At 44.0% G+C, this 22,932-nt stretch overlaps 1 protein-coding gene across 1 annotated transcript in view; it reads right to left on the reverse strand.

Annotated features, from left to right (window-relative positions):
• CRTC3 (CREB regulated transcription coactivator 3) overlaps nt 1-14,980 on the reverse strand; it is a 90,317-nt gene extending 75,337 nt beyond the window's left edge. The window contains exons 1-2 of the mRNA XM_021680450.1: nt 14,960-14,980; nt 14,493-14,591 (exon numbers count right to left, since the gene is read on the reverse strand). Coding sequence (XP_021536125.1) covers nt 14,493-14,591; nt 14,960-14,980 — 120 coding nt within the window. The remainder of the gene's footprint in view (nt 1-14,492; nt 14,592-14,959) is intronic.
• Between the last annotated feature and the right edge of the window lie 7,952 nt (nt 14,981-22,932).

A 22,932-nucleotide genomic window follows, 5' to 3' on the forward strand; every position in this document is an offset into this window, starting at 1 on the left:
GGCTAGAGGTCACAGAGCTGGAAGTGGCAGAGGCTGGATTTGAATTCAGAGTCTGACGTTCCAGCCAGCAAACCTCACAGCCTCTGTATTGCCCTAAAGCTTTAATTTTAAAACAAAACTTATGTTGGTGCTTTAGTCCTCACGGTGCTTCTTTTCATTGGTTTTACCCAAAAGATGGACTTCACAGAAGTTCCCATCTCTTACAACCTTCTTGGCATTGAAACTTTAAATGAACGGAATACAAGTCAGCTACAAAAGCACTATTTGGAGTACCCATGCTATCCCTGATCCTCTAGTGCATGAATAATTGGGAGCACGTGAAAGGCAGAATGAATGTGGCATCATTCCAGTCCCCATGCTCGAGTTCCCATGGATGCAGATGTTCCTAATTCGGTGTGTGGGGCTGCTGTTTTCCTGCCCCTTGTATGATTTCAAAGACCTTTATTCCCGACTGCTAGAGATTCATGAGTTGTGTACTTTTCTCTTTTATTTCCTAAGTCTTCTATTCAACACGTTAAATAAAAGGAAGGGGAAAAGTACTACCCAAATCTGTATTAAAAATACGACTACTGGGGCACCTGAGTGGCTCAGTCAGTTGAGCACTGGACTCTTGATCTCAGGTCAGGTCTCGATCTCAGGGTCATGAGTTCAGGCCCCGCGTTGGGCTCCACACTGGGCGTGGAGCCTACTTAAAAAAAAAAAAATACAACTACCATACTCTTGGTCACACAGTTCCTATTTTGGGACAGATGCGTATTCCAAATCTATTAAATAAGCCCCTTTCTATGCATCTCACCATTTCCTCAAGCAGAAGAGGCGAACATGCTGCTGGAAGTCAAAAGTCAAAGGTAAACTAGTGAGCAAGTCAAACACAGAGATAGAAACAAAATAAAAAAGAAAGAAAGAAAAAATCTCAGTTGCAAAGTGCATGTGGATTAGGAGGTACGGACTCCTAAACAGAATTTAGGGACAAGGTCAGAAAAATGTCATTCTCTGAAAAAGAAACTAAGACATAACATAAAATAGCTATTAGTAATCAGTGAAAATCTTTCCGTAAAACACACTAAGATAACGTGTGAATGTCTTCTAAATCTCATGCAGAAGGTCACTGCCCTGTCTCATTATATCTACTAGTATTTGGATAAAAGGGTTTCATGGCTGGCAGAGAGCATGTTGTACCCAAGAGCAGGGCTGGCTAAGGTTTATGACCTTGGGAACAAAATTCCCTCTCACTTTTAACTTTTGAGCAGATGACTACACCACAGAAGCCACGAGCTATGACGAATGAGCACACATAAACAGAGGTTAGTTAGTGGCTTGGGAAGGAATCAGTTATCTCTACATCCTCGCTCCCTGAACTTGCTCTGGCTCCCACATCTCTTGGTCAGTGCCTCCATGTCCCCAATTTCCTCCGCTTATCCTATGGGTAATTATTACTGCCCTTATTTTACATATGAACAAACAGGCTGAGAGAGGTTGAAGAGGTGCCCAGGCTCACAGAGCGAAACAGTGGTGCAGCCAGGACTCACGCCCGGGCCTCTGGACGCCCACCAGACCCCGCCTTACACCAGAGCCTCCCCCTGGGGAGCACCCAGTGGAAGCAGAGGCTTGTGGCCAGTGCAGCTAAAACTCCAGGGGACAAAAGAACTGATGAGGGACGGTGAGTAAAGAGGAAGAGCAGGGGGCTGAAGGTAGAGATAGAATGTCTGAAGAACAGCAGAAGGCACGAGAGGCAGCTTTGAGGCCTCTATGGAGACTCTCTCATCTGTGACTCAAGACATAACCACTTGGGGACAGTCTCCAAGACTCCTTGATCATTCACGGCTTGAGGCAGGGCAGCCCTCCTTCGGTGAGGGGCAGTGGCTGGATGCAGGCCACCAAACCTCAGGACACAAAGCTGGTGGTATTTCACGAGGACGAACTGGGCCGCCATCTTCTGTGGAGTGGCTGGCTTAATCGCTTCTGTTTCCCACACCTCATGCAGAAGTGTTAGATTTCTGCCACGAGAGCAGGTGCTTAAGAAATATGCGCTGAGTTTATTTATGATTTCTCTATTGGCCAGTTAATGAGAAGTAAAAAAGAAGAGTAGTGAACTCCTCTCTTAGAAGAGGGAGCAGGAGAACACAAAGCCCTCTCCCGGGCAGTCTGTTCATTTCCATGCACACCTACTTGTGTGTGTGTGTGTGTGTGTGCACTTGCAATATAGTTTAAGGATGAGCCCTTCCACACAGACTTTCAGGTTAACTGCCACCTTTCGGTGTGAGAAATTCTGCCCACTAGAGATCTGATTTTGCAAGCATCCTCTTTTGAAACGCATGTGCCACAGAGGAGGCAAAAAATTTTTTTTAAGATTTTATTTATTTGAGACAGAGAGACAGAACACGAGCAGGGGGGAGGGGCAGAGGCAGAGGGAGTAGCAGACTCCCCGCCGAGCAGGAGCCCGATGCGGACGCGATCCCAGGACCCTGGGATCATGACCTGAGCTGAAGGCAGACACTTAACCGACTGAGCCACCCAGGCGCCCTACAAAAGTTTTTTGTATGCAATTTAATCAGAATGCTCTTCTTATCAGCTAAATAAGCACTTTAGCCAGGACATAGGACTCTGACTGGCTGATGAAGAAAAGGAGGGAGGCGAAGATGGTCTTCAAGCACCAGCCAGGATGGGAAGGGGAAGCCTGGGGGGCGAGTTGGGGCTGAGACTGGGGCCCAGAGCTCGGCATGAGAATGCTCCCTGCCCAGGACAGTAGCTGCCAGCCATGTGTGGCTACTGGGCACAGGAAATGGGGCTTGTGTGACAGGGAAACTGAATTCTGAATTGCATTTCATCTTAATTCGTTTAAATGTAAACAGTCACATATGGCTAGTGACTACCATACCTGGAGAGCACAGGTCATGGGGGTGCAGGGAGAGGAAATAAAAAGAGTGCAGATGGGGCGCCTGGGTGGCTCAGTCAGTTAAGCATCTGCCTTCGGCTCAGGTCATGATCCCAGGGTCCTGGGATCGAGCCCCGCGTCGGGCTCCCTGCTCAGCAGAGTCTGCTTCTCTCTCTCCCTCCGCCTGCCACTCCCCCTGCTTGTGCTCTCTCTCTGACAAATAAATAAACAAAATCTTAAAAAAAAAAAAAAGCACAAACAAAAATGAGTAGATACAAACTTCCTACTTCAAAAGTGTCTCTAAGCAGTATTTGTGTTAATAACCGATGGTTGCTTTGGCCATCAGTTTCCAAAGCCCTTCTGCTTTTATTCCGCATTCATTAAATCCTTTTAACAAGGAGTCACTGTCATTATGATCATAAGGTTCAGAGAATTCTGTGCTTTGCCTAAGGGGACTCAGTGGAAGGGTGGTCTGCAGCCCCTCCAGAGCCGTCCAGATAGCAGGGAGGAGCTCAGCCCTTCCTTTCGGGAAAATGGACTACCAGGTGAACAGGTGTGTTGTTCATCCTGTCCTTCCGCCCTCCGCAATCTGTGAGGATATTCAGTGAGAATCATTCTCTCTCGTTTCATTGCAGAGCTTCTCACCTACTTGGAATTCAGCTCCTGAGGTTGGGAGTGTTCCTTGTGCCATGGGGTGGGCGGGTAGATCTCAACACTCCATCGCTCCCCTGCCCCCTCTCAAGCGCTCACAGCCTACCATGCGGAGGACAAGAGCTGGGCAGAGCTCTGAGAGGGGAGCTTTGGCTGCAGGAAGTGAAGGTGTTTCAGATCATGCGTGCTGATACCTACACACTACCTACGATATTACTTTGAAATTCAAAGAAGCAGCTCTCAAGATCTGGCTTTCAAATAACACGTATAGGACTAGGGGGGCGCCTGGGAGGCTCAGTGGGTTAAGCATCCGACTCTTGTTTTCGGCTCAGGTCAGGATCTCCTAGGATCCAGCCCCACATCAGGCTCCGTGCTCAAGCTCATGGGGAGTCCGCTTGAGATTCTCACTCCCTCTCCTTCTCCCCCTCGCCCCCGCCCCGCACACTCTTTCTCTTTCTCTCTCTCTCGCTCTAAAATAAATAATTTTTTTAAAAATGTGTACAGGACTGGATTTTCTGCTTGAGGACAGAGGAGGTATCAAAAGCTGCTAAAAGGCCGCTTAAGGATTAAGGGAGCAAAGCAAAGATTTTAAATAACTCCTTTTCTGCCCGTCCAACCTTGTACCAAGTTACTGAAACACTGCCCACAATTTTCTTTGGATGCATTTTACAGAATCAGAAAACCAGGCATAGGAAGATAAGGAAAGTGATTTTTTTTAATATTTAATACAAACTTATAAATAAGTGTAATCATCTTAAGCCAACAATTCTTCACATGGGATCAAAATACATGCAAATATGAATGTTAACATGTTTGAAATTTTCCCTAATAAAAAGTTTAAGAAAGTGAATGAGGGGCACCTGGGTGGCTCAGTTGGTTAAACAGCCAACACCTGATTTCGGCTCAGGTCATGATCTCAGGGTTGTGGGATGGAGCCCCGAGAAAGGCTCCATGCTCAGCGGGGAGTCTGCTTGAGATTCTCTTTCCCTCTCCCTTTGCCCCTCTCCCACTTGTACTCTCTGTCTCTAAAAATAAATAAATATATCTGTAAAAAAATAAATAAAAACAAAATAAATAAAATCTTAAAAAAAAGAAAGTGAATGAGAGCATGTGTACATGTATATATATTTTTCTCAGGCAGGATTCACAGCTTCCATCAGATTTTCAAAGTGAAGGCAAACTTTTAGCTCTTTATATTCTCTCAGGCTTTATAGATTTTTTTCACACAGTTCTTACAAGTTTTTTCAGTAAAACAAATGTTTTATACATTTATATTGTTAAGCTATTACAAATGTGATCTTTTTTCCCTCTATATATTCTAACTTGCCATTGACAACATATGCAATAATTTTTTAAAAGATGTAAATGTTTGATCAAGTGGTTGGATTTTTTTAAATTATTGATTACGATTTTTTTCGATTATGTTTGAAATCAATTTCTCTTGTTTAATTTACTGAGAATTTCTTTGGCCTAGTGCACGATCAATTTATACACACACACATACATCCTATGAATAAACAGTAAAAACAACCCAAATGTCCAGTGATAAGGGGGCAGTTAAACTGTGGGACATCTGTGTGATAGAATATTGTTAAGTCACCAGAAATTATGCTTTTGAAGACCATTTAAACATATGGAAAAATGTTTACGATGTGAAAAAATAAGATATGAAATTATACAGGCAGTAAATATGATGCTGATTTTGTTAAAAATATTTATGGTCCCAGCAAAAACTATTGAAAGAAAAGAGCCAAAGGGGCGCCTGGGTGGCTCAGTCGTTAAGCGTCTGCCTTCGGCTCGGGTCATGATCCCGGGGTCCTGGGATCCAGCCCCGCATCGGGCTCCCTGCTCGGCGGGAAGCCTGCTTCTCCCTCTGCCTCTGCTCCTCCCCCCTGCTCATACTCTCTCTCTCTCTCAAATAAATGGATAAACTCTTAAAAAAAAAAAAAAGGAGAAAGAAGAGCCAAAATGTGAACAGGGATGTTACCTGTTTTCTGTGGATTTGGCAACTGTCTGGCATGATTCGAGTTTCATATGCTGAAGCGACATAGAAACAAATCGTGAAACCTGCTCAATAAATGCTAGCTATTATCCATAGTACTTTCAGATTAATATTACTACTAATGTTTTCCATTTATTGGAATTTGATTCATATCTTTTGCCAATCTTTTTTTTTTTTTTTAAGAATCTTATAAAAATTTGAAGAGAAAACCATAAAAATTGAACTAGGAGCCAGACTTGATTTTTAAGTTCTGGTTTTCTCACATACTTACTGTGCAAACTCTGGGCCTCATTATATGCTCTCACGTTGGCAGCAGGCCTCAAGAAAATCACTGGCCTGGACCTGGCCCTCCCCACTTTTACTGCTGTGCAACACGGCTTTCTCCCTTTAGCTACCAGACTGTTCCCTAAATCAGTTAGAACTTATAAACCCTCAGTTATAAACAAGATGACGCAATTTTTTAAAAATGTAGTAATCAGAAATATAAAAAGTGCGATTAGATTTAGTGATAGAATTCAAAAGGACAAGGTAGGTTGCATGGAGGCTCTGAAGGGTTATAACTACACCCAAATAGCCCTTCACAGAGAGAAGCCGTCTGTCCCTCTCTCTGTAGCTGCCACACCACAAACAGGTGCCTTAGCTCTCAGGCAGGCTGGGACACGCTGCAGAACAGTCAACTCTCCCCCATGCCCCCCCCCCCCAAGACACAGCCCTAGCTTTCAAAGAAGATAATGCCATTTCCTCTCTCTGCCTTCAGTGGACACATGCTGGGCCCTGCCTAGAGATTGGAGGGCTGTAACCCTAGCCACTCCTGACTGATGACCCACCCCTCACTGAGGATTAGCAGAAGGCAGACTGAAAAGCCTGCTTTGGCTTACTCATCTGATAAGTCCCTGTTCTCTGTACAAGTGCCCAATGGGTGAGAGGAGAAGAATGTGCTTTGAGATCCTCCATTAGGACAGAAAATTGATCTTTAACCAATATTCAAACAGTACTGGGGTTACCAAACTAATGTTGTAGTAAAGAGCAGTAAAATAACAGGATGTGAAAACATTTGGTAAACTCCAAAGTGATCTATAAACATAAGAGGAAGAGGACTGTGTTTAAATAAGTAATCATAAGCAACTTCACTTGAATCACAATCTGTGCTTCTGTACCACGTTTATGGATTGGGAGACTCATTATCATCGAGATGTCAATTCTCCCCAACCTGATCTACGGATTCCACGTAACCCCACCTAAAATCGCAGCAGGCTTTCTTCGTAGAAATCAACAAGCTGATTCTACAATTGTATGGATAAGTAAAGCAACTGAAGTAAGGCACACAACTTTTAAAAAGAACAAAGTTGGAAGGCTCTCACTACCTGGTTCCAAGCCTTCCTGTAAAGGTACAACACTCAAGATAGTTTGGTATTAGTAGGATCTCACTTACATATGGAATCTTAAAGGGGGGGGGCAGATGAAACGGGTATGGGGGTTAAGAGGCACAGATTTCTAGGTATAAAATAAATAAGTCATGAGAATGTAATGTACAGCATGGTGACTATACTTAATACACTGTATTGCCTATTTGAAGGTTGCTAAGAGAGTAAATCTTAAAAATTTCTCATTACAAGAAAAAAAATTTTTGGGTAACTGTATGGTGACAGACATTAACTAGTCTTATTGTGGTGATCACTTTGTAATACATACAAATATTGGATCATTATATTCCACGCCTGAAACTAATACACTGTTATATGTCAATTATACTTTTTTTTTTAAAGATTTTATTTATTTGAGAGAGAGAATGAGAGAGAGACAGAGAGCACATGAGAGGAGGGAGGGTCAGAGGGAGAAGCAGACTCCCCGCCGAGCAGGGAGCCCGATGCGGGACTCGACCCCGGGACTCCAAGATCATGACCTGAGCTGAAGGCAGTCGCTCAACCAACTGAGCCACCCAGGCGCCCCGTCAATTATACTTCTTAAAAACGTGTGGTATTAGGGGCACCTGGCTGGCTCAGTCAGAAGAGCATGCAACTCTTGATCTCGGGGCTGTGGGTTCAAGCCCCACGGTGGGTGTAGAGATTGCTCAAAAATAAAATCTTTAAAAAATAAATAGGCAGATAGATAAAAAGTGTGGTATTAACAAAATGAGAGACATGGAGATCAGTGGAACAGAAGACGGAATCCAGAAACAGACCTACACATACATGGTCAAATGACTTTGAACAAATGTGAGAAGGCAATTCAATAGGCAAGAAAAGTCTTCTCACATATGGTGCTGGCACATTTCAACTTCCATATGCAAAGAGAGTGGTCCTCAATCCATATGTTGCACTACATAAAAAAAAAAAGTAACTTGAAATTATCTAAGTGTACAACCTAAAACTATAAAACTTCCCAAAAAACACACAGGAAAAACATCTTTGTGACCTTGAGTTAAGCAAATAAGTCTTAAATAAGACATGAAAGGCACAAATCATAAAACAACAAAATTGATGAACTTTATTGAAAGTAAAAACATCTGCTCTTCAAGACTTTGTTGAGAAAATGAGAAGATAAGCCACAGACAGGGAAAAAATACCTTGCAAAATACATATCTGATAAAGAAATGGCATCTGGGGCACCTGGGTGGCTCAGTCCACTGGGCGCCCGACTCTTGATTTTAGCTCAGATTTCGTGATCTCAGGGTCAGGAGATCTAGCCCTGCCTCGGGCTCCGTGCTGGAGCCTGCAGAAGATTCTCTCTCCCTCTCCCTCTGCCCCTCCCCCACAACCACAGCGCCGCTCATGCACATGCATGCTCACTCTCTAAGAAAAAAGAAGAAGAAGAAAAAAAAAAGAAATGGCATCCAAAAAAATATGAAGAACTCTCACAACATAACAGGAAAATGAACAACTCATTTAAAAACTGGACAAAAGCTCTGAACAGACATCTCACCAAAGAAGAGATCAGGGTGGCAAATAATCACACAAGAGGATGTTCAACATCATTAGTCATTAGGAAAATGCCAATTAAAACATAATAAGATAGTACTACACATGCACTAGAATAACAAAAATCTTTTAAACTGAGATAGCACCGGCTCACACCCGTCAGGACGACTACTATCAAACCAACAGAGACACACAGAAAGTGACAGGTGCTGGAGATGATGTGGACACACTGGTGCCCTCGTGCCCGGCTGGTGGGAGGTGGAAATCGGTGCAGACGCAACGGAAAACAGTACGGCTGTTACTCGAAATACTTAAAATAGAATTACCGTATGACCCAGCAATGCCACTTCTGAGCATACACCCCAAAAGAACGGAGAGCTGGATCTCTAGGAGATATCTTCACACCCACGTTCGTAGCGGCATTATTCACAATAGCCAGGAGGTGGAAGTGACCGGGTGTCCGTAACGGGTGAAAGGACAAACAAAATGTGGTCTCTCTATATACAATGGAATACTCTCTGCCTTAAATAAAAAGGAAATCTTGCCACACTCCGTAATATGGGTGAGCCTTGAGGACACCATGTTAAGTGAAATGAGCCAGTCACAAGAAGACAATCCTGTAGGATTCCACTTGCATGAAGTGCCTAGAGCAGTCAAAGCCATAGAGCCAGAAAGTACGACTGTGGTCGTGGGGCCACAGGGAAGGGGGTATCGGTTGTTGTCCAATGGGTACCGAGTGTCAGTTTTGTCAGATGAAAAAGTTGCACAATGTGAATATACTTAACAGCACTGAACCATCCACTTAAAAATGGTTAAGATGGGGGTGCCTGGGTGGCTCAGTTGGTTAAGCGACTGCCTTCGGCTCAGGTCATGATCCTGGAGTCCCGGGATCGAGTCCCGCATCGGGCTCCCTGCTCGGCGGGGAGTCTGCTTCTCCCTCTGACCCTCCTCCCTCTCATGCTCTCTGTCTCTCATTCTCTCTGCCTCAAATAAATAAATAAAATCTTAGAGAAAAAAAAAAATCTCATTCAAGTACTTTTTTTAAACCTAACACACTGGCAGAACTTAGAGTTGGATAACACCAGTGTTGGTAAAGGTGTTCACAAATGCATAGAAAATGATGTAAGAGAAATTTATTTTAAACTATTAGAGCAGATTAGAAGTGAGGATGAGCAGTGTTGCAGGAATGAAAGTGAGCTTTTAGGGTGCCTGGGTGGCTCAGTTGGTTGAGCGACTGCCTTCGGCTCAGGTCATGATCCTGGAGTCCCTGGATCGAGTCCTGCATCGGGCTCCCTGCTTGGCAGGGAATCTGCTTCTCCCTCTGCCCCTCCCCCCCTCTCATGTGCTCTCTCTCATTCTCTCTCACACAAATAAATAAATCTTAAAAAAAAAAAATGGTTAAGATGGTAAATATTATGTTGTGTTTTTTGCCAAAATTAAAAAAAAAAAGAAAAAACCACCCTGAAATACTGGAGAGCAGTGTAGAATCACTGCAACTCTCTATACTGCTGGTGGGAACGTGAAACAGTACAGACACATTGTAAAACAGCTTGGCAGTTTCTTATGAAGATACACTTGCCATATGATCCAGCCATTTCTCTACTAAGTATTTACATAAAAACTGTATGTGGGCGCCTGGGAGGCTCAGTCATTAAGCGTCTGCCTTCGGCTCAGGTCATGATCCTAGGGTCCTGGGATCGAGCCTCGCATCGGGCTCCCTGCTGGGCGGGAAGCCCGCTTCTCCCTCTCCCACTCCCCCTGCTTGTGTTCCCTCTCTCGCTGTGTCTCTGTCTCTCAAATAAATAAATAAAATCTTAAAAAAAAAAAAACTATATGGGAGTATCTTTTTTTTTTTAAATTTTATTTATTTATTTGAGAGAGAGAGAGAATGAGAGACAGAGAGCACGAGAGGGAAGAGGGCAGGGGGGAAGCAGACCCCCCACTGAGCAGGGAGCCCGATGTGGGACTCGATCCCGGGACTCCAGGATCATGACCTGAGCCGAAGGCAGTCGCTTAACCAACTGAGCCACCCAGGCGCCCTACATGGGAGTATCTTTATTCACAATTGCCGAAGCCTGGAAATGATCCAAATGTCCATCAACTGATGAATGGACAGAGAAATTACAGTACCCCCCATACAATGGAATATTACTGAGCAATAAAAAAGAATGAACTACAGACAAATGCAATGCAGTGAGTTGAATCATGTTCCCCTGAAAAGATATGCTCAAATCCTAGCCCCCAGTACCTATGAATGTGATCTTATTCAGAAACAGAATCTTGACAGAGGTAATTAACTTAAGATGAGGTCGTAGTGGATTAGAGTGGGCCCTTGATCCAATGAGTGGTGGCTTTAAAAGACAAGGGGGAAGGAGCTTTAGACACACAAACACACACACACACACACACACACACAGGGGAGAAGGTCCTACAGAATGGAGGCAGAGGCTGGAGGGAGGGAGCTATAAGCCCAGGGGCGCCAAGGACTGGCAACAACCAACAGAAGCTAGGAAGAGGCAAGAAAGGATTCTTTTTTTTTTTTTTTTTTAAGATTTTATTTATTTGACAGTGAGAGATACAGTGAGAGAGGGAACACAAGCAGGGGGAGTGGGAGAGGGAGAAGCAGGCTTCCCACGGAGCAGGGAGCCCGATGCGGGGCTCGATCCCAGGACCCTGGGATCATGACCTGAGCTGAAGGCAGACACTTAACGACTGAGCCACCCAGGTGCCCGGCAAGGAACTTCCCTAAAGCCTCCAGACAGCACGGTCCTACTGACACCTCGATCTCAGCCTTCCAGCCTCGGAACTGCAAGAGGATCAATTTCTGCTGTTTGAAGCCACCCAGTTTATGGTACTTTGTTAGGGCAGCCCTAGGAAACTAACATGTGCACCAACACGGATGCATCTCTAATGCAACATACTAAGTGAAAGAAGAACTCCAAAGATTACACACCTTTGATTCCCTTTACAGGACACACTGGAATAGGCAAAACTGCAGACCAGTGGTTTCCAGAGGCTGGAGGTGGGGGGTGGAGGCAGATCACTAAGGGACCTGTAGGAACTTCTGGCTGGTGGGTGACAGAACTGTTCTGTATCTTGGCTATGGCGGTGATTATACAACATAGAATTATATGCCTAAGAAAGGTCAGTTGAGGGGCACCTGGGTGGCTCAGTCAGTTAAGCATCCGACTCTTGGTTTCAGCTCAGGTCACGGTCTCGGGGTCCTAGGATCGAGCCCTGTGTCAGGCTCCAAGCTCCACAGGGAGTCTCTGCTGGAGATTCTCTCTCCCTCCACCCCTCCCCCTGCTCGCACATGTGCGCGCGCTCTCTCTCTCCCCCTCTCTCTCAATAAATAAATAAGTAAATCTTTAAAAAGAAAGGTCGATTGTATTGTAAATTGCACCTGAAAAAAGTTTACTTAAAAAAAAAAACAAAAAAAAACTATGTTCCTGGGATTCCCTTTTTTTCTCAGTTTGTCAAGAATCCCAAGAAGGCGGCTCCCACTGGCCTAATCAGAGATTATGTGAGCATCAAAATCAAAATAATAGTTCTGGATTATAACCCACTGAATAAAATAAGAAGCCACAAAATCAGATATACAGAAATAAATAAACGGATGTATGCAAGTCTGAAGAGGATCAGGATGAAGTATCTCCTCACAAAATATTTGTTAACTACAAAGGGGAAGAGAAACTTTAACATGAAGAGGGCTGACAAACACCACCTTAACTGATAAAAGTGAACACCAGTAGTAATAGGACAAAAGAAAATCATCCACTTAAGGGGACACAATAACAGCATCATTTCTCTACTATTCCTGTCAAAGACACAAATCTGACTCGAATCATGAAGAAGCATCAGACAAACCCCAACTGAGGGATATTCTACAAAATACCCGACTGGTGCTCTTCAAAAGTGGCTAAGGTCATAAAAGTCAGAAATAATTTCTTTAATGTCAAAAATAAAAGACTGAAAAACTGTTCTAGACTGAAGGAGACTAAGGACAATAAATACAGGTGATTCTGAACTGGATCCTTTTGCTGCAGAGGGCAGTAATGGGACACATGGTGAAACCACACATGAATGGGACCCGTGGATCAGATGGTAATAACATTCCACTATTAATTTTATGATTTTGATGGCTCTGTTTGGGTTATAAGGGACAATGTCCTTGCTTGTAGGAAAATACACAGTGAAATGTTTGGGGCTGAAAGAGCATTAGGTTAGCAACTTATTTTCTCAAGGAGAAAAAAAAGTTATTTATCCTGAACTTCCAACTTTTCTGTAAGTTTGTGATTGTTTCAAAGCAAAAAAATAAAAATAAAAAATATTCAGGGATGCCTGAGTGGCTCAGTCGGTTAAGCATCTGCATTCGGCTCAGGTCATGATCTCAGGGTCCTGGGATTGAGTTCTGCATCCAGCTCCCTGCTCAGTGGGGAGTCTGCTTCTCCCTCTCTCTCTTCCTCTCCTCCCATTGATGCTCTCTCTCTCTCAAATAAATAAATAAAATCTTAAAAAAAAAATTAAAAAAAAAAAACATACTCAAAGAAAGAATCCTGGGAAGGCCAAGGGCTGTTAGTTCATCCCACCTCCCGCTGCAACAGGACAGGGGCAGGATAGTAAGTTCTATCTATATTCCTCTAAAGTTGACTATCAAGTACCACAAAATCAGGATCTCAAACACAGCACACCTTGGCAGTGCTCTGATTTCAGAAGCATGAAATCCAGCATAAAGCAGAGACCTGCTTTATCTGGATACTGAATGATCCAATAGGCCAACGCAGAAGATCATCTGGTCTACCGAGGCAGGCCTCTGATATAGGCAGCAGCATAGTGAGATTCCAATGTCAATGTAGGAAATATCCAGTATAACAGGGTACAAGTGTGTTCACATTGTGCTTTTTCTAATAACCGTTATATTTAAGAGCCCCTGTTAGCACTCTCAAACGAAGTCTCTATTTTAAATAATACTTTTGCCTTATAGGACCATCATCAAACAAGTACACCCAGCTTTTACAGCAAAGAAAGAAGATAGTGCTTTTAAAATGGACAGGCATCCAAATAAATTAACTTACACCTTGTCTTAAAGTTCCCAACTTCAACACCAAATCTTAAATTGTTTAATTAGAACTATGACAGGCTCCTAATTTTTCAGACTAGGATGTCTACTTCGGATCTTAACAACAGTATCCTATACCATTGTCTGAAATACTGATTCCACATCATTTTGAACAAAGTTCTTCAATGATATGGGGGCGCCTGGGTGGCTCAGTTGGCTAAGCGACTGCCGTCGGCTCAGGTCATGATCCCAGAGTCCTGGGATCGAGTCCCACATCAGGCTCCCTGCTCAGCAGGGAGTCTGCTTCTCCCTCTGACCCTACCCCCTCTTGGGCTCTCTCTCTCACTCTCTCTCTCAAATGAATAAATAAAATCTTAAAAAAAAAAAAAAAGTTCTTCAATGATATGAATGATTGAGGCACCGTATGACACTGCACTAATGTAAATGCAAGAGACCACCTATCTGGGCCTTAGATCTGCACTGTCCAATATGGTAGAAACCAACCACATGAAGGTAGTAAAATATGGCTAGTCTCAACGGAGACGTGCTGTATGTGTACAATATGCACTAGATTTCAGACTTAGTCTAAACTTTAAAAAGAATGTGAAATATCTCATTTGTGTTTGTTATACTGATTATATGTTGAAATGATAATATTTTGGATTTACCGGGTTAAATAATAATTTATTTAAATAATAATAAAATTAATTGCACCTGTTTCTTTGCCTTTGATGTGGCTACTAGAGAAGTCTGGATTACATATGTGGCTCACGGTATATTTCTCTTGGACAGGGCTGCCTTAGCCAGCCCATGAGATAATGCTATGGCAGGCTACAGAAACTAGGAAAAAGAATGACGGGCTTCCCGGAAGACACTGAACTGTATCTCGGCCCAGTTTATCCTTCAAGATCCAATCTTTCTAAGGACAATCGCTGCCGATCTTGTTACACCCGATTCAGACTGGAGGAAGGAAGTATCTGGAGGTACCTGGAACTCCGCCGCGCTGCTCCGCAGCTGGCTCACGTTCGGTAAGGACCCGCCATGGTACTGTGTGAGGCGCAGCTGCTGAAGCTTCTGAAATTGGACCTAGAAACAAAGAGATTTCAAGACGGTTGAGAGATGACAGCAAAGATCTGAGGGAAGCATTGAAGTACGGGTATTTTGTAGCAGAAAGGTTCAAGAGTGAAAGTCTTGGTTTCGGTTTCTTTTCTACCTAAAACCTTCAGGGTTCCAGTGCCTTTTGATTTTTGACTAGTCTATTTTTGGAAAGAATCTACCCATGTTCCAAATGTCCCATGCGCAGTGATAGTGAGGTCTTTGCAAGGTCTTTGTGTGTGTGTAGGCAGGCCCAACCTCTAACAGCAATAAAAGAGTCTCTTAAAGGAAAACTAAGCCATTCTCCAGGCCTCTAACACATTAACCGTTCTCCCTTCTCCTGTCCAGTCTCCGCTTACATGCGTGTGTAATACCAGCATGGCGGGAGTCATAACTCAGGTACGATCCCGCGTGCTTACATCTGAACTCTTTCCTAGGATATTCATCATCTTTAATGGCTATATTTCCTAAGAACACATTCCAAAGAGTGATTCCTGAGTCTCTGCGCCCGGGTCTTTCGACGGCTCTCAACACATAATGTCAAAATGCGGTCCCAGCGGGTATATGAAGTATGTATGAGAAAACAGTTTCACAAGAAAGCTCACTAACACTGAATATCATCCTTAATTGGGGCAAAGGAGGAGGCCAACTCAACAGGTATCAAATGGCATCCCACTGCTTTTATATGCCTTTCTTCTGGAAGTTCTTCCTTGCTTCATTTTTCAAAACGCAGTAAACTGGTTACAGTTCTTATAAACCCCAAAGCAGTCCAATTTGGTCTTCAAGAGTTCTGTTTCTAAAACAATAAATTACCTCTGTGGTTACATAATCCTTGGCACTTATAATTCACGTGGGGAAGAAAGAGGCAATGGGAACCCTGAAGGCTTTCATTATTAGATCTTTTGTCTAATAATAATAAAAAGCTACCAGATAGAAGCCCCTAAGATGAGCCAGATGCTGTCCTCAGGTGCTTTACCCAATTCATCCCTAACCCTCTCCACAACCACCAAGGGACACCATATCATCCTGCTTTTACAGACCTAGAGACCCAGACTTAAGGAAGCTCAACATTTGCCCAAGGTCACACAGCTAGAGGAGGCCAAGCTATGGCCACCTCAAAACCCACATTCTTGGGTACCTGGGTGCCTCAGTTGGTTAAGTATTCGACTCCTGATTTGGGCTCAAGTTATAATCTCAGGGTTGTGAGATCATCTCCGCACTGGGCATGGAGCCTGCTTAAGACTCTCTCTCTCCCTCTCCCTCTACCCACCCCTTCCCTCTCTTAAACACACACACACACACACACACACACACACACACATTCTTATATCTGCCGTAGTCCTTTTCTTTGCTCCATTTCTCTCTCTCTCTTTTTTAGGATTTATTTATTTATTTATTTGAGAGAAAGAACACAAGCAGGGAGGAGGGACAGAGAGAGAGGGAGAAGCAGACCCCCAATGAGCAGGGAGCCCAACATGGGGCTCGATCCCAGGACCCCAGGATCATGACCTGAGCCAAAGGCAGAGGCTTAACCGAATGAGCCACCCAGGCACCCCCCCCCCCATTTCTCTCTCAATGATCATAGTATTTACAAGCTCAGAGAAAAATGAAGTTTGGTTGATAAAAAGCATTGCTGGGCCTATGAAGCTCTCTGATTTTGTTCAGTCTTTATATTTATTATGAAAAATTTCAAATATATACAAAATAAAGATGAATACAATGAAACCCCATCTAATAGCTTCTAGCTTCCACGATGATCTTATGTCCAGTCTTGACTCAGCTTTACCCCCTGACTACCCATGGCACCCCACTGAAAGAAATCCAGACATTGTATCATTCCATATTTCAATATGCATCTCCAAAAGATAAGAGCCTACATCTGGCTGGAAGTTTTAAAGGCATACAAAACCCCCTGGCGGCCTTAACTTCCTTGTACCCACAGTATTTGATTTCCCAAACACACTGCACTGGGAGGCAGCTATAATCTAGTCATCAGAACCCAGATCCAAGAGTCAAATATGAGGAGGACATAGTTAGCCTTTTCCATCTATCAGCTGAATTATAACAATAAAGTCTCAGCTTTTGATCTTAACATTCTCAAAGCATTTACCAGAAGCATTTGACTCTCCGTCCTTGAAAGTCTCTAGACAAAATTCCTGGCCCCCTTGATCTCAAGCCTTTGATTCCTTCTTCCATCAATCCATCCATTTATTCACTTATACAGAAACTTTTAACTATGTATGTTAGGTACTGTGCCAGGCACTGTCTTGCTAAGATGAATACATGCCAAGGTTCCTGCCTTCAGAGAGCTCCCACAAAGGCTTCAACTTGTACCCAAAAGCCTTGACACTTCAACCAAGCTAAGTTCTAAATCTAGCTAGACACCTGCCTTCACCTGAGCCTAAGGCCCGCCCTCCCACAACCTCCCATACCTGCTCTCCCTCCCAAAGTGCCTGTTCTAGAGTCTTCACAGACTGCTGAGTTATGGGGAAAAGAGGACTGCATTCAGAACTGGAAGACCTGACTGTGTGCCTTGAAGCTCCCACGCGGTTGGGGAAATTATTCTGCCGTCTACTTCACAAAGACAACGTAAGGATTAAAAGACAGAACAGATATGACAGTGGGGTGTAAAATGGAAAGCTCTGCACAACTTCTCAAAGTATCATCATTATTGTTGATATTCTCAGCTTCCTCCTAAACCCCTGAGTAACTCTGATATATTCCTCTTTTGAAATCTAGAATCGATGAGCTAGAAAGAACTTTAGAGACTGTCTTCAACGCCGTCATGCTTCCTGAGGATGAAAATGGGCACCGAAGAGTGAGTAGCCAAAGGTAGAGGTCACAGGTTGGCAGGTCAGGGGCCATGTTTAGAGAGTTCTGTTTGACCCACAGGATACTGACCCACTCAATGCTTTACACTTCCATTTTGAATCAGAAGACTGTATAAAACCTGGATTTCCAACTTCTCTTGACAGAAAGATCAAGCAACACCAAATGTACGTTCTTGCAAGGCAACAGTGCGTGGAACTGAGAAGCAGCTGTCCCCCTGCACAGGGCTTGAGGCATCACTTGCCCAAGACCTCACGGCGCCCTACCACTCCTCCACCATGGCCTGAGATCAGCTACCGCTTACTCATTCCTGGCTCATCCACTCCTTTTCCCTACATGCCTCACCTTGAAACTTACTTAGCAACCTCCAGCTTGCAGCCACACACTTTAGGGGAATGTCCCTCAATGTCTATATGAAATGAGAGCCACGCCTCACTAATTCCCTTTTTAAAAAGTCTCACAGCAGCCAGTCCCAAACAAAAATCTCAGCAGACCTTTTTATAGAAACTGACAACATAATCCTAAAATTTACAGATCTGCAAAAGACTAACCTACAATAGTCAAAGCAATTTTTAAAAAGAGCAAAGTTGGGGTGCCTGGGTGGCTCAGTTGTTAAGTGTCTGCCTTCGGCTCTGGTCATAATCCCAGGGTCTTGGGATCAAGCCCCGCATCAGGCTCCCTGCTCAGCAGGAAGCCTGCTTCTCCTTCTCCCACTCCCCCTGCTTGTGTTCCCTGTGTCTCTGTCAAATAAATAAAATCTTTAAAAATAAATAAAATAAAATAAAAAGAGCAAAGTTGGAAGGCTGTTACCTTGTTTCCAGACTTACTATAAAGCTACAGTAATTCAAGCATGTGCTACTGTCGGAGAGATGTACAGATCAATAGAACAGAAGAGAGAGTCCAAAAACGGACCCACACAATATCTGGCCAATTGATTTTTGACAAAAGTACCATAGCAATTCAATGAGGAAAGTGTTTTCAACAGATGCTGCTGGTATAAGTAGATATCCTTGGGGGGTGGAGGAGGATAAAGGCAGTGGAGCACACAGACATTCAGTGGTACAGCCATATTCAAACTCCAGCTCTGCTACTCATCAGCCATGCAACCATACCTCTCAAGCGTCAGTATGCTCATCTGCAAAATGAAGAATAACCTAGCTACACATTCCCTAGGGTCACTGTGAAAACCACAGGAGATAATGAATGTAAAGGAGTCAGCACAGCATCTGGCAAAGAGATAGCACTCAATATTTAGCCCAAATCCAGTATGTCTAGTCTTTTCTCCTCTCTCTCTCTCTTAAGACTTTATTTATTTGTCAGAGAGAGAGAGAGCACACAAGCAGGGGAAGGGGCAGAGGGAGAAGCAGATTCCCAGCTGAACAAGGAGCCCGACGTGGGACTCGATCCCAGGACCCCGAGATCATGACCTGAGCCAAAGGCAGACGCTCCCACTCCCACTCCTCTCTCCTCTCCTCACTGCTACAGAACACATCTAATATTTGTTTGTTTTAATATAAAATGATATAAAATGATTCTCCCCAAATATTCAAGCTAAATTAACACTCCAGGCTGATGTGCCGTGTTTACCCTGTGGTTTCTCAAAACTACAAGTTGTCCTTCAAAGTTGAACTTCTGGAACAAGCTCCCAATCCAGTCTCTCTTTCCTTCCATTTGGTCCTGGATACCTCACAACCTCCATTCCAACCACCTCACTGTGAACACAGGGGCTCTCACCCAGAATACCAATGGCCTCACTTGACTAAACCAAAGGACATGTCCTTATCATGTCAGACCGAGTCAACAGCACTGGGCTTGGCTGCTTGACATGCTCTCCTTTCCCTCTCTGGTTGCTCTTTGGTCTTTTTTGCTGGCTCCCTTCCTCTACCTCCCCTTTACATGGTGGGGCTCCCTGGGCTTCTCTTGGTCCTCTCCACATTTCACTCTATAGCAGGGCTCACAAACTTAAATGTCTGCAGGTGCCAAGTGCGGAAGAGAAGTAAGTGAAGTAGCTGGAATCCTTGTGAGGAACACCACAGGGAGCGCTGGGGACTGTGGCAAACTGAACACATACATGCACTTTCCAATGGGGAAGCCACTATGGGAGCTCCCGGCAACTGCTGTCATGCAGAAATGTAGTGAGTGTTGTTAGATGATTTCATTTTTCAAAAGAAGCCAGAATCCAAACTTTAATATAAAATCCCAATATTCACCATTGGTCCTAATTAAAAAAAAAAAAAAGCATCCAGGTACACACACACCCTACACCCCCACAAGGACCAAATTAGAATCCAGGTCAGCAATGTGCAAGATGTGTTCTAGGAATTCTGCTTGGGCAGCGCAACTACACACCAAAGGTTCCCACATTTCTATCACTAGTCTAGACTTGCCTCCTTATTTGGAGATCCGTATATGGCTTCAGGGCAATATAAACAATGGCCTGCTGGACCATCTCTACCTCAGTGCCCCACGGTCTCCTGACACTGAGGCATCTGCTCCCCCCGCTGCTCCCACCAGTGTTCCCCCTCTTAATGGAGGATACCTTGAAATGGCTCAAGTCTGAAAGCCGGGCATCACGCATTCACCAAGTTTGGTCATTTCTAGCTCCTAAGTATTGATCTGCTACCACCCCAGTGTCAAGGCCATCATCACATCTCCTGGACCACTATCTCGACCTCCCTCCGGCTTCTCTGCCACCTTCCCCTCAGCTCTATCCACCACTCTGGAGCTACAGGCATCCTTTTTTTTTTTTTTTTTTAAAGATTTTATTTATTTATTTGAAGAGAGAGACACAGCGAGAGAGGGAACACAAGCAGGGGGAGTGGCAGAGGGAGAAGCAGGCTTCCTGCCGAGCAGGGAGCCCGATGCGGGGCTCATCCCAGGACTCTGGGATCACGACCTGAGCCGAAGGCAGACGCTTAACGACTGAGCCACCCAGGCGTCCCTACAGGCATCCTTTTAAAATGCAAATCTCCCCTACTTCAACCCCTTCATGACTCTCCATTGTCCTTAGGATCAAGTCCCAAATCTCCTGTCTCTACAATCTGATCCCTGTGAACGCCTCAACTCAAATCACCCTCTTTATCCCTTTGCTGAACCTCATACCCTCAAATGACTTCCCTACCCCCACTAATACTTTAGGCCACTAGAAGAGGTGAGGACTCCCTACCATTCATTTCCAGAGCTACATCTGCTTCCCCTTTTGTAATATTCATTAAAATGTGTCCTTACTTGTCAAAAGAATATCTTCTCCATTAAATCCTAAAATCTACGAGGAGACTGTGTTTTGCTTGCTCACTGTTATAATCCCCAGTGTCCATCCTAAACCTCTGGCACACACTGGGGACTCAGTAAGTATCTGATGAACAAATTACTAAGACCTTTGAAGCAAGACACCATGTCTTCACCTCCCCCTCCCCCCCCAGACCCCATTAACCACAGTGGGTACTCCAGTACTGACAAATTAATGAATGAACAAAGGAACAGCCTCTCTCCAGGCACGTCTGCCTCTACTTTTTAACCCTTCTTACCATCCCAGGTTAAGTAACCCCGCTAGCATTCTCTTCTCAAAATATTCCCACTGCTTCCTAATAAGGCTGAACCCTGAAGCTAGAGTGAAAAATTCCCCATAATCTAGTCTATCCCACCTACTAGGCAAATAGGATTTAACTCGAACTCTAAGGACTGGCTCTGATTATGTAGAGAATGCCTTGGAGCCCAGCACAGGCTCAGAGAGGAAAGAATATCTAGATTGATTATCGATGTCTGTCATGGGCTGATAATGGAAAGTCAGTATATCTCCCATCCAGTGACCAGTAATGAACTAGTTGGAGGTGCCTGGGTGGCTCAGTGGTTAAGCATCCAACTCTTGATTGCAACTCAGGTCATGATCTCAGGGTTGTGAGATTGACTCCACACTGGGCACAGAGCCTGCTTAGGATTCTCTCTCTCCCTCTCCCCTGGCTCCCATAATTAATTAATTAATATAAAATAAGTAAATATAATGAGCTGGATGGATTCTTCTCCATCTGGGATCTTTGGACCCTTGGAGGTTTACAGACATATGCCTGGGAATCTAAGAGTTCTCTATGAGAAGTGTTCAGTTTTGTAAATTTCATTATGAAAATAATCCTTAAAAAAATTTTTTTAAAGATTTTATTTATTTATTTGACAGAGAGACAGCGAGACAGAGAACACAAGTAGGGAGAGTCGGAGAGGGAGAAGCAGGCTCCCCGCTGAGTGGGGAGCCCAATGCGGGGCTTGATCCCAGGACCCTGGGATCATGACCTGAGCCAAAGGCAGCCGCTTAACTGACTGAGCCACCCAGGCGCCCCAAATCCTTAAAGTTTTTAAGTAAGCAAATACAACTCGGCAAATGCAGTGTTCTCATCTGCCTTTGTGTTTATAGATACATTGGACCCTGGGGCGCCCGGGCCGGCTCAGTCAGAAGAGCATGCAACTCTTGATCTCGGGGTCATGAGTTCAAGACCCAGGTGGACGTAGAGATTACTTTCAAAAAAAAATTAAAAATACATTAAAAAATATAAACACAGTGGACCAAAGTAGTATTACTTTACCTGCAACTGGTAGCACAGAAAGAACACAGGAGGAATTAACACGTAAATGATGTCCTGTACCAGGTGAAGGGCAAAGTGACATCATAATTTTGTAGTAATTAGAACACAGAACAGTGGTGGCTGAATTGAGTTACCCCATGGGGCATACCTGATCAGCCTTGCTAAACTCAAGAAAACCTGAACTATAGGGGTTAGCATCATATCCATACTGAGAGTTTCAACTGAGTTCAGCAAAATAGCATATGTCATATCAAATTAATGATGTGAATTTGAATTTATTGCATTTTTTAATGTTGAGTGAATTTATTTTGTGCATGTCTTTTAGTTATGGTTGTAACACAGCTATGATCAAAGGACTCTATGCACAGTGGATGTTTGAGCATATTTAAGTAACATAACCAAACTCGTTTAAATAAACACAAAGGATCTGCGAAAAAATTTTGCCTTAAAAGAGTCTATACGTTACTCGTGGCTTTATCTATCAGGGATGCTTTAAAGAGGGTTTATGAATTGGGTGAGACTGGATTAACTCTAGGTATATGGACAAACAGAGTGCCTGTATTGTACACACACTTTATTAAACAACATATAACAACCCACGCCCCAGCATTAATTCTCAGCTTTCACCCAACCATTCTCAATATGCTTTGAGCTCATCACGCTCATCCCTGAATCTAAGCAAGGTCACACATGTATATGCCTGTGGACATCAGGCAGATAAATAAATGAGTGAAGCTATTCAGGGCATGAGGAAAAAAATTTATTGAAATCCTCAGCGTTGGGGCGCCTGGGTGGCTCAGTGGGTTAAGCACCTGCCTTTGGCTCAGGTCATGATCTCCGGGTCCTGGGATTGAGCCCCATGCAGGCTCTCTGCTGAGCAGGGAGTCTGCTTCTCCCTCTGTGCTCTCCCTCTTTCTCTCTCAAATAAA

The sequence above is a fragment of the Neomonachus schauinslandi genome, chromosome 9 (genome assembly GCF_002201575.2).
Source record: "Neomonachus schauinslandi chromosome 9, ASM220157v2, whole genome shotgun sequence".
In the NCBI taxonomy this organism is placed as follows: domain Eukaryota; kingdom Metazoa; phylum Chordata; class Mammalia; order Carnivora; family Phocidae; genus Neomonachus; species Neomonachus schauinslandi.